We start from the raw sequence: 13069 nt of genomic DNA, 5'->3' as shown, positions 1-13069 counted from the left end.
GCCACAGAGGATGGGGTAGGGAGCAAGTGGGGGAGGAAGCGAGAGGGTGCATGGGGATGTGTGGGAGGGTTGGGTCGGGTGCATGGGGGTGCGGTGTGGGACCCTGACTCTCCCACGCACCCCCACGCACCCCCTCACTCCCCCCCTCCTGGCAGTGCCTGGGGCTTGCAACTTCCTGCTGCTTCCCCACTGACTTGATTGTGGGAAGCTGGCAGGAAGTTGCCTCGCCTAATGACTGGGGCATTCACTTAACAACAGCAACCGGGACTGCCGGGATTGTGGTCGCTAATGACCGCTTTGCTTAGCGACCGAAGTTCTGGACCAAATTGTGGTTGGATAGCAAGGACTACCTGTACTCATTAGTTGTGTTTGTGGAAGCTATAAACAACCTATATATCATTTTCTAGTCCAAACCCAGACCATAGGCATTCCTGATATGGAATGTTACTGTATCTTCCTCCAACACAGTCAAATATAAAACATTAACATTTACTAATGTGAATGCTCTCCTGTGTGGAACAGAAAGAACACTAGAAAGATCACCATTACAGTAGGAATTTTGGATCTATCATTCTGCAGATCCAGATCAAGGACTCTGCTTAACCATCAGTATGGCTTTCTTGAATTCAAGCATTATTAGGGATTTCCTGAGAGGCCAATAGTTTTCCTGGCAAAACTACTGCAACTTTAACAAAGACAAAATCTAAGAGATACATATTTCCTTCCTGCAAAAAGCTGTCATCCAGTCTTTAAAGCCATATCAAAGAAAAGGAAGAAACTCTTAAATTCACCTACCTTACCAAGCCATAGTATACATTCCAAAGAATTATTTTAGCAGGTTGTGCAAATGCAGTAGTTGTTTCTAAGCTATATTTTATGATCAATTGTGCTTATACATTAATCAATGCTTAAGCAAACTATGCTTTAGTATGAACAAAATTTAATAATAATAACAGTGTTATACAACTGGCTTCTGCTCACTTAAGGAGATTTTCCTTTTCCCTTCCCCACATGCCTCCAAATGTGCCCTGGAGGTTCTCCTACATTTGACTGACAGGCATACAGGGGGACTGTGGGGAAAAAGGAGAAAATCCATTCTACTATGGCATACAAAAATGTACTAAAGATTTTAGAATTTTTTTAATCAACAAAGACAGATTCCAGACTTATTAAAGGTTACACTAGTTTCTTCTTCTCTGATGGAAGAAGAACATCTTCAATAATACAGACTTCTTAGGCTATAGAAAAGAAATACTAATGATTACATAAGTGTATCTATTTGCTGGGGGAGCAAGATGAGAACACAGAAAGATTTCTGGTAACTGATTTTGAAGCACTACAATTCCAATTTTTCTATAAGTAGCTTTTTTCATATAATTCAGCATGGGCTTTTCTGTTTATAGATATTATAAAAATGATTGTTCATCCATTTAGGGTTTTCTACAGTTTTTGCTTCCTACCCATGTTAGCTAATTAGTAAAAATGTATTAAAAGTTAATATGCATTCTAGATAGTAATGTACTGCAGGAATTTTGATCTTTTCAGATTTGTGACTCAACTTAACCTGCATCAGGGAATTATTTGTGCAGCACAAGGCAACAGGTTATATATTCCAAGTAAATACTATTTTCTGTAGGAAGGATAGTAGCCTAAATATTCTATTACACATATATTTTCCCTCATGTCTATGTGAATAAACTTTTCTCCTGCTGTTTCTTTAATATGGCTTATTTTAGACATCATATTCTTGAACCAACAAATGGAACATCTTTCCTTCTTCCTTAATGATTTTAATACTACAAGATTTTTTACTTTCTCAAATAATTTGCAGCAATATCCCAGTATCTCACTATATTTTGAGAACTTCCCAGAAACCATGATTTTGCTATAGTCTATTGGATAAGAAACATGATGCCTGAACTAGTCTTATATATTTTTTATATTTCTTTTTAAAAAATCCCTAACCAAAATGAGAAAAAAACAAAACAAAACAAAAAGCCATAGTGATGACAACAGTATTAGGCCAGAATCTAATCGAAACCCTAAAAACTAAATATTGATTAATAATATCCAATTCCATTAATATTGGAACTTTTTTTAGAACAATATTTTATATAATTGTTATAAATTGCTTTGAGATGCATATAAATTAAAAGTATAAAAAGTTTTAAATGAATTATTCGAAATGCCTTCTACTCTACCATTTAAACTCTCTACCCACCACTTACCTTTTTTACTTACTAACTACTAACTCAAAAATCATCAGGTTACATGTGCCCTTTCTAGTAAGTTCATCTCCTATATTAGATTCATTATATCCACAACACACTATGATTCTGTTAAACCTCTTCTTTATTTTTATGTTTTGCTAGAGGAAATGAAATAATTTCATCCTTTTTAATGATAAAACTTTATGGTTTTCATCATATCTGTATTTTTTCAGTTTTCTTTTTAATCAGTAAAAGAGCAATATAATTAAACAAGTGGTAAGGACAATCCTATAAGAGCAAACAATTATGTGGAAAACTGAAGAATTTTCCTGTAGCAGGAAGTATGAATTCTTTCTTACTCTAATATTTTATTTCCTTGCTCTCTCTGCCATCCCCACTTCTATAAACTTGGCATGCAGAGGAAAGTTATTCCTGCATGCTAACCTTTTATGCATACAGGTAGTCCTTGTTTAGTGACCGTTCACATTTATGATGGTAATGAAAAAGTAATTTTGCAATCAATCCTTGCATTTAGATTGCAGGTCTGTAAAGCAAAGGAAAGCTGAAATAAGATCACAAGCACAGTTGTGGTTTCACTTAGCGACTGCTTCGCTTAATGATGAGTTGCCAGTCCCAGTTGTGGTCGCTAAACAAGGACTACCTGTATTGTTAATGACTGCAAGGCAACGTAGACATGTGCTAAGTTGGGCTTCATCCAACGTTACAGGAGGAGATTTCCATCCAATTCCTCTCTCTAACTGTAGTTCATATCCCAAACATTCTCCAAAAATCCCCAAAACTTCTACAGCAGATGAGAGAGGTGAGATCAGGGAATTAATACATCATTTCACTTGGAATACCATCTCCTAATGCCATTAGATACATCACTTAAAGTTCTAATATTTTTAGAACTTTAGAAAGGATTGGGTGTTTTATATAGATTTTGACAGAGTTTGAAGACTTGTTTTGAATAAAGTCTTAGAATACTTCTTTCCAAGATTTGTATTAAAATGGAAATGCTTAGGCAGTAAAAACAATTTAGAGATTTGAATAAACTAGAAAAATACATTCCATTCAGCTTTAGTTATTATGGGAATTAACAATGATGCAGTAAAATGGAAAACAATCATACAAAGGGAACTATGTTAAAACTGCTACTGGAGATAAGATAGGAAAGAAAAAAGCACCAAACCTGTAGTCAGATCTCTTCATCTGCTTTACAGCTAATCTGGGTCAATTCCCCCCCCCCCCCGTCCTAGTGACATGAAAGCTAAATAAGAAAGGAGTAAAGGCTTACAAATTGTTTAAATTTTTATATAATGCAGCAGTCAAAGCAACCCAGTGAATACAAATTATTTAATATGAGATAAATTTAAGATCTACCATTCAAGTAGAACTTGTTAGAAGAATTAATGTTATATACTTTCCAAAATATTTTAATGGAAATTAAGTAATTTCATGCATTTCATGCATGTATAATTGCTAGCAAGTGTGATACTGGAAAAATGTCATACTAACCAATAAGAAGAATGGTTCCAATTGCCAAACCTCCACCTGGGAACAAAATGAATTTAATAAATAAGCATACATACTGTTTCCAAGAATTAGTAGTATCAAAGAAAGGTGATACATGAAGATAAAAATGCAAAGTGAAAAACATTTAATTACCTGTATAATACTTTTTACAATTCATTATTAAATAATTGCATACTGCATGTAATTACATATCATAGTCTACAATTATTTTAACACCATAATGAAAAGATCTTGCAGAGCTCTATGAAACTTAACTCAGGTACTTTAACAGTGTTGCCACAGTCTAAATTCCTTTTAGTCAGAATATTATGCACATGTACAGTAATGCTTTTAAAGCAATTTGAATATAAGACACAAACAGTTTTCAATGATTTATCAAGACCCAGTGCTATCTTACATTAAGTGTACCATTAGGACCAAATATTATTGATTAAATCAACTTTCCTCAATATGATGTTCTTCAACTGTGCTAGAGTTCAAATTCCCCAGCCCACATAGACATTGAAGTCCAACATGTCTTATAAAAAACTGGTTTGGGAAGGCTGCATTAAATTTTCCCTGTATCCCAGTGCAGCTCAAGTTCAGCACAACAAACAGTTAAGAAAACCCCATATTATATGTTTGTGTCTAACCAGGCAAAGATTCTCCATTTATTTTGCAAAGGCATCGTGCAGCAATAGCCATAAATAAAATCACAGTTAAGCATATAAGCGGCCCTTTTTTCCTGCAGTTTTGCATATAATTAGTAAACATATGGTTGGTAAATGAAGACTAAACTATGGTATCTGCAGTAAAAGGTTTCATACATTTGTGGTTTGGGCTGTGTGCTTCTGTTCAGAGAAGGACTTCTGGAGTATGTAATGTATGCAAAATGGCAGATAGGCTTGTATGCATATGTGAAGTATGATTTTACAAGGACTTGAAGGCCACCTGAATCAATTTATTAACAAACTATTAGAGGCTTTTGTAAGCCATGAATTAGCTTCAGCTACAGTTATTCCATTGTAATCACTTTGTGCTTTTGCTTGTTAAGAATCAGCACTTCCTTAACTTGCTAGCAGGGGCTAGAAAATTTGACCACAAAGTCTTCATAGGCTGACCACAAACACTCCATACCTGTACTAGCTGGCAGGTTGTTGCTCTGATGACTTGCTGAACTAATTTTGTAAGTCAGCCCATTACTGGAATAAAGAAAGGAGACATGGCATTCAGCTACAGCTGCAGTTAGGGGTGTCTGGACAAGGGTCCAGAGGTGAACAAAAGTTTATCATTAGCATGCTAAAAAGCACACCCAGAGGTGGAAATCTCATATGCTAATATCCCCCCCACTGGACTATTACGGGATAGAATGCTTTTGTGTGCATGTCTAAGACGTGTACCAATCAGCTTATTACTTCCTTGCTTAAACTGTATAAAATATGGTTCTCACTTCATGAAGGGGTGCTAGATTTGGACTTGGGTCCCAAGCATACCTCTTCGTGTCTGCGCAGAAATAAAGTGTTGGAATCCACTTTCCTCGACTGTGTGTGATTTATTGGCTCATCGCACTGGGTGAAAATGAACCCAGCAGTGTTGGGCTGGGCCAACAGTCTCATTATCCATGGTTTTATTACCTATGGTTGTTAGGTTGCAATTGCTACTTATAATGAAACTGCTTATAACAAGGGCCACTTATATATGATCAAATGAATAATAAATTAACATCTTCCCACTATAACTCTGTAAAGCAGATTTTAAAGGTTCACTGGGGAGGGGAGAGGAAGAAGAATAAAATGCTACTATGTCAGCTGAAATGTGCTTGTTTAACATTAAATTTTACTCATTGCAATTTTCTAGGTTAATAATAATTTATTTCAAGACCTACTCTTAGAAAACAAATATTTATTAAACCAAATGTTAATAGATTGTTCATAATCAAACTAAATGTTATTTTAAAGGCAATAATTTTGCTTCCACTCCAGAAGGATTGTCTAGTAGGAGGGGAAGGATACATTTATTGTACCCATATTTTTCTCTTTACTGAATGATATAAAAATATCAATATTGTATGTGTTATAAACATACCATATAATATGATTGTTTATCTAAATGCATTTAGATACCTACAATGTAATTCCCATTTAGAATATTATAGAATCATAGATATGACTTAGAACGGATTTTGATATCATCTAGTCCTACTCCCTACTCAATTCAGGAGTCCATTTACAGTAATCATTTCCAACAGGTAGCCTCAAGCTCCTGTTTGAAAGAGAGGGCCACACTGTTCTAAGTAAGCATTTATACTGCTTAAGAAATCTTCTCATAAAGAATTTTTTTCTCAATATTTAGCCTGAATCTTCTTTAATTTGAAACCACTGGTGAACATTTTGCTCTAGGTTTTAATTCAGAATATATCTACTGTATATCCTTTTGCAGATAGCACCCTTTTAGATATCTGTGGACTGCTATCATATTTCCCCTCAGTCTTTTCCTTTGCAAGACAAGGTTTAATCAACGTTTTTAAATTGTTCTTCATACAGCTTGGTTTTCAGATCCATTATCATTCTGGTATCTCTCCTTTGAATCCACTCCAACTTTTCCATGTCCCTTTTAAAGTGTAGTGCCAAATCAGGATAGAGTACACCAAGAGTGATCTAACCAGCACAGAGTACAGTGGAATTATTTTTTTCTGATTTTTTTATCCTGCCTTTATTATTTTTATGAATAATTCAAGGTGGTGAACATACTTAATACTCCTTCCTCCTCCTATTTTCCCCACAACAACAACCCTGTGAGGTGAGTTGGGCTGAGAGAAAATGACTGGCCCAAAGTCACCCAGCCAGCTTTCAAGCCTAAGGTGGGACTAGAACTCAGAGTCTCCTGCTTTCTAGCCTGATGCCTTAACCACTAGACCAAATTGGCTCTTATTTTATCTCTTATACACATGATACAAGGCTTCTGTTAATGCAATGGTCTTTTTTGCTGTTATATTACATTACTTGTTCATATTCAGCTAGGAATCCACTGGTGCTAGATTTTTCTTACACAGAGTAAAGTTAAGCAGAACTAGTAGTTGTCTGGCCAATTCAATCTGGCAAGACTGGCACACTCTGGGTTCCTTTGACTAAACAAGGCCATCTATCGGGACCCCAGAAGTGCGCCTTCTCTATAGCAGCAACTGCCCTATGGAATGAGGTTCTTCCCAAAATCTGGATGGCTCCACCCTACTGGATGGCTCCCACCTTCACCCAGGCCTTTGACTAGAGTAAGTGAAGCCCCCTTTGGTTTGTGTGGATTTGTTTTTCTTTTGTGCCTGTCTGGTTTTTGTCATCCTTGCCATCTTTTATTCTTTTATTTTTACCTATTATTGTATTTTTTCTTATTTTTAATATTTTTACTCTTGAACCACCCAGAGTCATTGGTAGACATACAAATTAAATAATAATAACTCCCAAATCTGGTACCAATGCATTTGATTTTTCTCATTTGGATGTAGGACCTATGTTTCACACAGCTGAAATCATCTTACCACATTGGCCCAATGTTCAGGCCTGTTATATGAATTTATGATGTTATGCTCCAAGGCATTGGTTCTCAAACCACAACCTTGTAAATAATAAATGAATTTGTGTGCCCCAAATAAAACTAAACAATAACATTTCTGTGATTCTGAAAGATGGTTAGGCCCACATGTCTCAAAATTCATTCTAAGCTTTGCTCCCTGCCTTGCCTGTACAAGCCCACAATGGGCTTGCCCAAAGAAAGCAGGAGTAAGTTCTGACATGCTCCAGCTTTATCTCTGCAACCCTTAACAGGTTTTTTTAAAGCTGTGATTCCCCCCCCCCCGCTTGTGGTCCCTTGTGGGGGTCATGACTCATGGTTTCAAAACTCCCACTTTAAGAGTCAATCTCTATAGCTTGATATCATGTGCAAATCTGGTTACCATTACTTCCATTTCTGCTTCTATATAATTTATAAACAGTACAAGTGTAAGCACCTTGTTAATTGCATCCAGGACAATGGAGAAACATTTAGGAGCTCCTTTTTGGTGAGGTTGTTCAACCAACTGTGAATCCACCAGACTGCAGTATCATTCTAGACCACATTTGTTCATCCTCTCCACAAAAATATCAGGAGAGATCTTGTCAATTACTGAAATCAAGGTACACTATACTACTTTGGATTCCTGCACTGGGCAGGGTGTTAGACCAGATGATCTCCAAGGACCTTCACAATCCTCACATTCTATGATTCTACATCTAGAGCATTCCTTTCATAAAAGAGGTACAGCTGTCTAGCACTTGAGGAACCCCACTGGAAGAATGTCACATTTTCATCCTTAAGCACATATTACATTCCAAAGAAACTATAATTTATTGCATTTTCAGCAACTTTCAATAAGACAAATGGGAAGGATTTTTAACTACAAGTGCTTCAATAGAATTTTGAGACTACTCTGCAATGAATGAGATATATTTCCAAATAGAGACTATGCTGTTAAATATAAACATTATTGTATTTAAATAAAAAACTTTCAAAATATCTTCTATTAATCCCCCTTCCAAATTAGGCGACTTAATTCCTTAGGCATTCAGTTTTAACTACATTGCCTTTAACTTGATCTTCGGAGAACTCTGTTATGAAACAAGAAGCATTATCTATCTTTCTGGATATTGTAAAGTAACCATCAGGAGCTAGATCATTTTCCGGTTTTTGAGACACATCCAGCCTCCAATACCTGTCACCCAGCCATGAATTACAAAATTCTGGTACAATATATGTGAACTAAGCTGAGCCATGGCCTCTGGGTTGAAACTGATATACTCTGTAGCAACCACCAGAAATTCAGAATATGCTGAATACTGCCAGGAACCACTCAGCTCGTCGGCTGGTTTACTTGTGTGTATCACAACCCGCAGGCTACACGCAAGTCCAGTACAGTACTACAGAGTCCATCTGCAGCTACTGCGTGAAGCAGTTCCCTATTTGTTAGCTTTGCTGCACGCCTCGTTTAAAGCACACAGCGAAGAAGCCAGCCGGGCAAGGACGGCATCTGGGCTCCGATTGTTGCATGCCCTTTACAAAACACATCTTTTTACAGAGGCAGCCTTTCCTCTCTCGAGAATTCAAGACTCTCCAACTTCAGAAGTTTGCTCTGGCAATTCTGCTTCGACGGGGCAGCTGGTCGTGCAAGCGCATCGATCCCCCAACCCATCAAAGGGCGTTGGAATCCGCCCCGCAGGAGGGACTATGTTCCCACGCGGAAGATTCAGGGGCACCCCCCGCCCCTTCCTGGACTATCTTACAGTCCGCAAAACGAGGACGGCGGGGGGGGGGACTGCATCTACAAAACATTGGGCAGCGCTGTTAACACTAACCTAGAACATAGTCCAAAGAAGGGACGCCGCTGGAAAGCAGGAGCTGACCATGTCGCACCGACGGTCGGGTTCCTGGCAGAACGGCCAAGCGCCCCCCTCCGCCATCCGGTACTTTCCTGTGGAAACTCGTCGTAGCCCTTTCCCTCCGCGCCAGTCCCTCGGTCGCCAAGTCCGCCATCTTAGTTTCTGCTCGGTTGACAGGAAAGAGACGAGCTCAGGGGAGGCGTGGCGTGGAGCACTCGCCGAGCCAATGGGAAGGGTGATTGTTGGCAGGCGGAGATGCTTCCTTTTGGGCAGGTGAAGGGAGAGGACTGTCTATTCCCCTGACTGTAGTCCGAGGTGAGTGGATATTTCTTTATAAATAGGGGATAAGGCGGTCAAAATACGCTTATGGGCCTTGCTAAGAGGGGTAAGCAGTGATTCGGCTTCGCTGGGGAGAACGTAGGGAAGGTCTTGGCTTACTTTTCGCGAAGGGGGATTTTGCTTCTTGGAGGAAGCATTCTTCCTCCCGTGTTTACGGCCAGGGACCCTTCTAGAGTTGTAACGGAGTGAACTTTCGGCCACACCTGCGAGTGAGCTAGAGCTGCTCCGTCCGGGTAGATGGAAGGGTTGTTGGGAGAACTTAATTGCAAAGCTGAATCGTACATGTACTTTACGTGAGAGTAAAGAAGCATGCACGGGACGGGGCTTAACGGCGGCAGTCGAAAGCGTAGTTACGTTGTATCGTTGGCATAAAGAGGACTAAAGCGCTGAAAAACTATTCTGTGCAAAATGAGAGTATTTAAGTCAGTTTAGAAGATATTAAGGGGCTAGGCTGCATTTAGTTTAGGTGCGTTGGATTGCAGACCGCAAAGTGAGATAACTATTACCGCTATTCTGCTGCGGCATTCTTGAATGATATTTTTGCTATTTTTACGTCGTACCGTTGCTACTAACAATTTCGGTTATTTCATACGGCAGCTAAACTTTTAATGAACTGGTAACGTGCGGTAGTCTGTTAGGTATATTGATACCCTTCTTTACCAAAAAGAGAATGAGCTGGTTTGTAGCACTACAGGGAGAAAAAAAGAATTTTATCTATCAAGTAAATCAGCGCAGCTTTGTACAAGACAAATAAAGAGGCCTTCTGTGTGCGTGTGAAAAATGTGCTACCTCTGAATTGAAGAGTTGATTCTGGCCTGTCACATTATAATCAGCTAATGAAGACAATGCTATAGTTAAAATGACTAAAAATTGGAACTTTCTAAGGAAAAAAGCTAATTAATGTTTCGTTAATCCATGAAAGTACATTAATGTCATATTTTATTTACAAAATAAAGTTGCAACCTTGCTGTCAATCGAGTTTGATTTATGGTTAATTTCAAGTAGGCATTCATTCACAAGATTATGCTGCTAGAGTTTATATGTATATATATATATACAAATATATACATACAGTATGTTATACGTTATAATTGCATACCACATTTCATCCTACCTACTCATAGCAGAAAAGATGTATTTGTTGATCATCTATGTACAGTTTATCTGCTTTGCATTAGTGTATAAAAGTGGTATCCACAGCAGAATGCAAACATGGCATTTATATTGCTCTGTTCACAATCACTGCTATTGACTGAGGTTTTTTTTTTTTAAAAAGCTGACAGCAATTGAAGTGGGACAAGGAATATCGCAGTGTCTGTACCTGTTTTCTTGTACTAAACATGGGTTTTCTTCAAGAAAAAAAAAGTTCAAGTGTATGATACATTGGCCAAATGAGAGTAGAGGAATATTTTTGTCTGGACCATCTTATTATAAAAATATTCATCCAGATCTTCTGTCTTGTCCTTGATCATTGTCTATGATGTCTGCAACTAATGGAAGGTTGCATTAGATGAGTCCATGTTATATGAATAACATAGCATGGATCTGCCTGTAAAACATTAACCGTGGATTTACCCATACAGTAGTATATATCCCAGACATGAATTGCGCCTCAGCAGTTTGCCAGTCCCACTCTTTCCTGATGATTAGATGGCTAGGTGGGTAGTACTACTGATTTTTTAAAACAAAAGTTATAGTACAACTGGCAAACAGTGGCCTGATTGGTATCTGGTGGGGAAGACTAATTCTACTGAGGAAATAGCTAGAAAGCAATAGACCAAAGATCTGCTATTTGCCTATATATGATTGAGAATAAGTACTGAAAGTATATATATTTTTCTTTCTAGAAGCATAAGAACTTTCTGTATAGAAGTCAGATATTCCAGGTTCCAGATATTTAAAGTGTAACACGGTTATCTGAATAAGTCATGATGATTTCACTTAAGCATCATTAGTTTTCAGCAAGTATCTTAGTGCATTAAAATTACAGATGTATCAGATGATAATTTTATTACATTAAACTCTATTCACAAAGCAGTTTATTCTAGTATCTCTTTATACTGATCACAATTTTATATAGATTTGTACACAGCTCACCACAGGAGATAATTTATAAAACATCTGAATGCATATTGCCTAAATCTGAAACAGGATTTTTTTAAATGAATCCATAAAATGTAACTGGCTGCTTGAGTTCAGCTTAATGATAAGTTGTACAAGTCTGATGTTTTAGCAACTCTTCTTATTCAGAAATATTTCACTAGTAGGTAGTAACTTGTATTTTTATCTAGTTTATGTCTGTGCTAGCTGACTATGGCTCATGGAATAAATTCAGATAGGCCTTTCTCTAAGCTCTTTCCAAAAAGGAAGTGGGCAGCTTTGTAATGGCAACTCTTAGAAGAACCTAGGAAGTTGTTATTTCAAGGCACTGAAAGTGCCATGAGGTAGAGGTTTCCCATGAATTTGATTCCTCTCTCCTTTTGTTAAGGGTTGAATAGAATCACCTCACTATGGAGTTCTGCTTTAGATCACCAGGTATGGCAATTTCCATCTGAACTTTAGGCTTTGTTTGATTGCTGTTTTTTTTTTTTTTTTTTGCTGTCAAATATGTGTGGAAGCTGTATGAGGAAAGTAAAGATGTCCCACCCACTGTAGATTATAGATCCCCATGGCTTTTTTCAGAGTGAATGTGCCCCTTGAATTAATTTTTTTTTATTTTTCTAAACCTGTTATAGTATTGAAAATTGCTTCTTGCAAATTAAGGTGGTCAGGATATACTCATAATGGAACTCTGCTACCTTACAAGTAATAGCAGGTTCTAAAGATAGTAAGTTTAGGTGAAAGGTGTAGTTTTAACATATTTCTTTTATATTCTTTAGAGGTTACTCTCCTTAAAACCATTTTTCCTGAAAGCTTTGGCATCACAAAGTAACTTCTACATAGTAATTTGATGTTTCAAATATTATTGAATGCAAATCAGAGTAGCTTCAGCCAGCAGGGCTCAGGTTCTTGTGGAGGGTCACAGGCTCCCTTCAGAAATGCAACTGATTTTGTAATGAAGCCTAAGAACATCTAACTCCAACAAGTAGAATCTGTCAAGCTTATATGTCTACAGAGGGAAGGGATACTTAAGGTCCTGTCCCTGAAAATACTCAAGGGGACATGAAATCCTTCTTTGTAATGGCTCCCATGTTATGGAACGCTTTGCCCCAGAGGTATATCTGGCATCTCTCCTGTTGATCTTCTACAAGGTGGTAGAAGACTGTGCTATTTAAATGGGCATTTGAAGGATCATTGTTGTGAGAATTTTTATGATCAGGCACCCATGTCTGTTCTCTAATCCCTATTGTTTTTGATTGTTGATGTTTTTAATTTTTATTGTAAACTGCCAAGAATTCTTCAGGCAGGGTCGTATAGAAATAATTATAATAAAGAATAAACTTCCAGTTCTCCCATTTTTTCTGTTTACTATTTTTAGAAAGGGGATCTGGTCACTTCCGCTTTATAAAGTGCCGTATGTCATATAGAGGGCATTCAGTAATAATAGTAGTTGTCATAGTTCCATGTACACAATGGACGTTTTCCCCCAGATCAATATGC

General features: G+C 37.6%; 2 protein-coding genes across 6 annotated transcripts in view; one reads left to right on the top strand and one right to left on the bottom strand.

Moving 5' to 3' along the window:
- Positions 1-9331, bottom strand: part of ELP4 (elongator acetyltransferase complex subunit 4) — a 170426-nt gene extending 161095 nt beyond the window's left edge. For 2 of the 4 annotated variants that reach the window (XR_015797062.1, XM_088145859.1), the window contains exons 1-2: positions 9107-9331; positions 3729-3764 (exon numbers count right to left, since the gene is read on the bottom strand). Coding sequence is in view for 3 of the 4 variants with exons in the window: in XM_088145859.1 (XP_088001985.1) it covers positions 3729-3764; positions 9107-9284 (214 nt within the window). In the remaining variant the exon portion in view is untranslated. The remainder of the gene's footprint in view (positions 1-3728; positions 3765-9106) is intronic. The other 2 variants (XM_088145861.1, XM_088145858.1) reach the window with 2 other exon arrangements.
- Positions 9332-9361: 30 nt separating this feature from the next.
- Positions 9362-13069, top strand: part of IMMP1L (inner mitochondrial membrane peptidase subunit 1) — a 54011-nt gene continuing 50303 nt past the window's right edge. Inside the window, exon 1 of one of the 2 annotated variants that reach the window (XM_007434164.3) lies at positions 9362-9445. The gene's annotated coding sequence lies outside the window, so the exon portion shown is untranslated. Of the gene's footprint in view, positions 9446-11963; positions 12005-13069 lie in introns of those variants that run through there. The other variant, XM_088145862.1, reaches the window with a different exon arrangement.

This window comes from Python bivittatus, unplaced genomic scaffold (genome assembly GCF_059951505.1).
Source record: "Python bivittatus isolate LINGU-HERP-01145 unplaced genomic scaffold, Pbiv_v1 ctg000480_np1212, whole genome shotgun sequence".
NCBI classification, from domain to species: domain Eukaryota; kingdom Metazoa; phylum Chordata; class Lepidosauria; order Squamata; family Pythonidae; genus Python; species Python bivittatus.
Note: the sequence above shows the minus strand (reverse complement) of the source record. Positions and strands in the feature narration are given on the sequence as shown.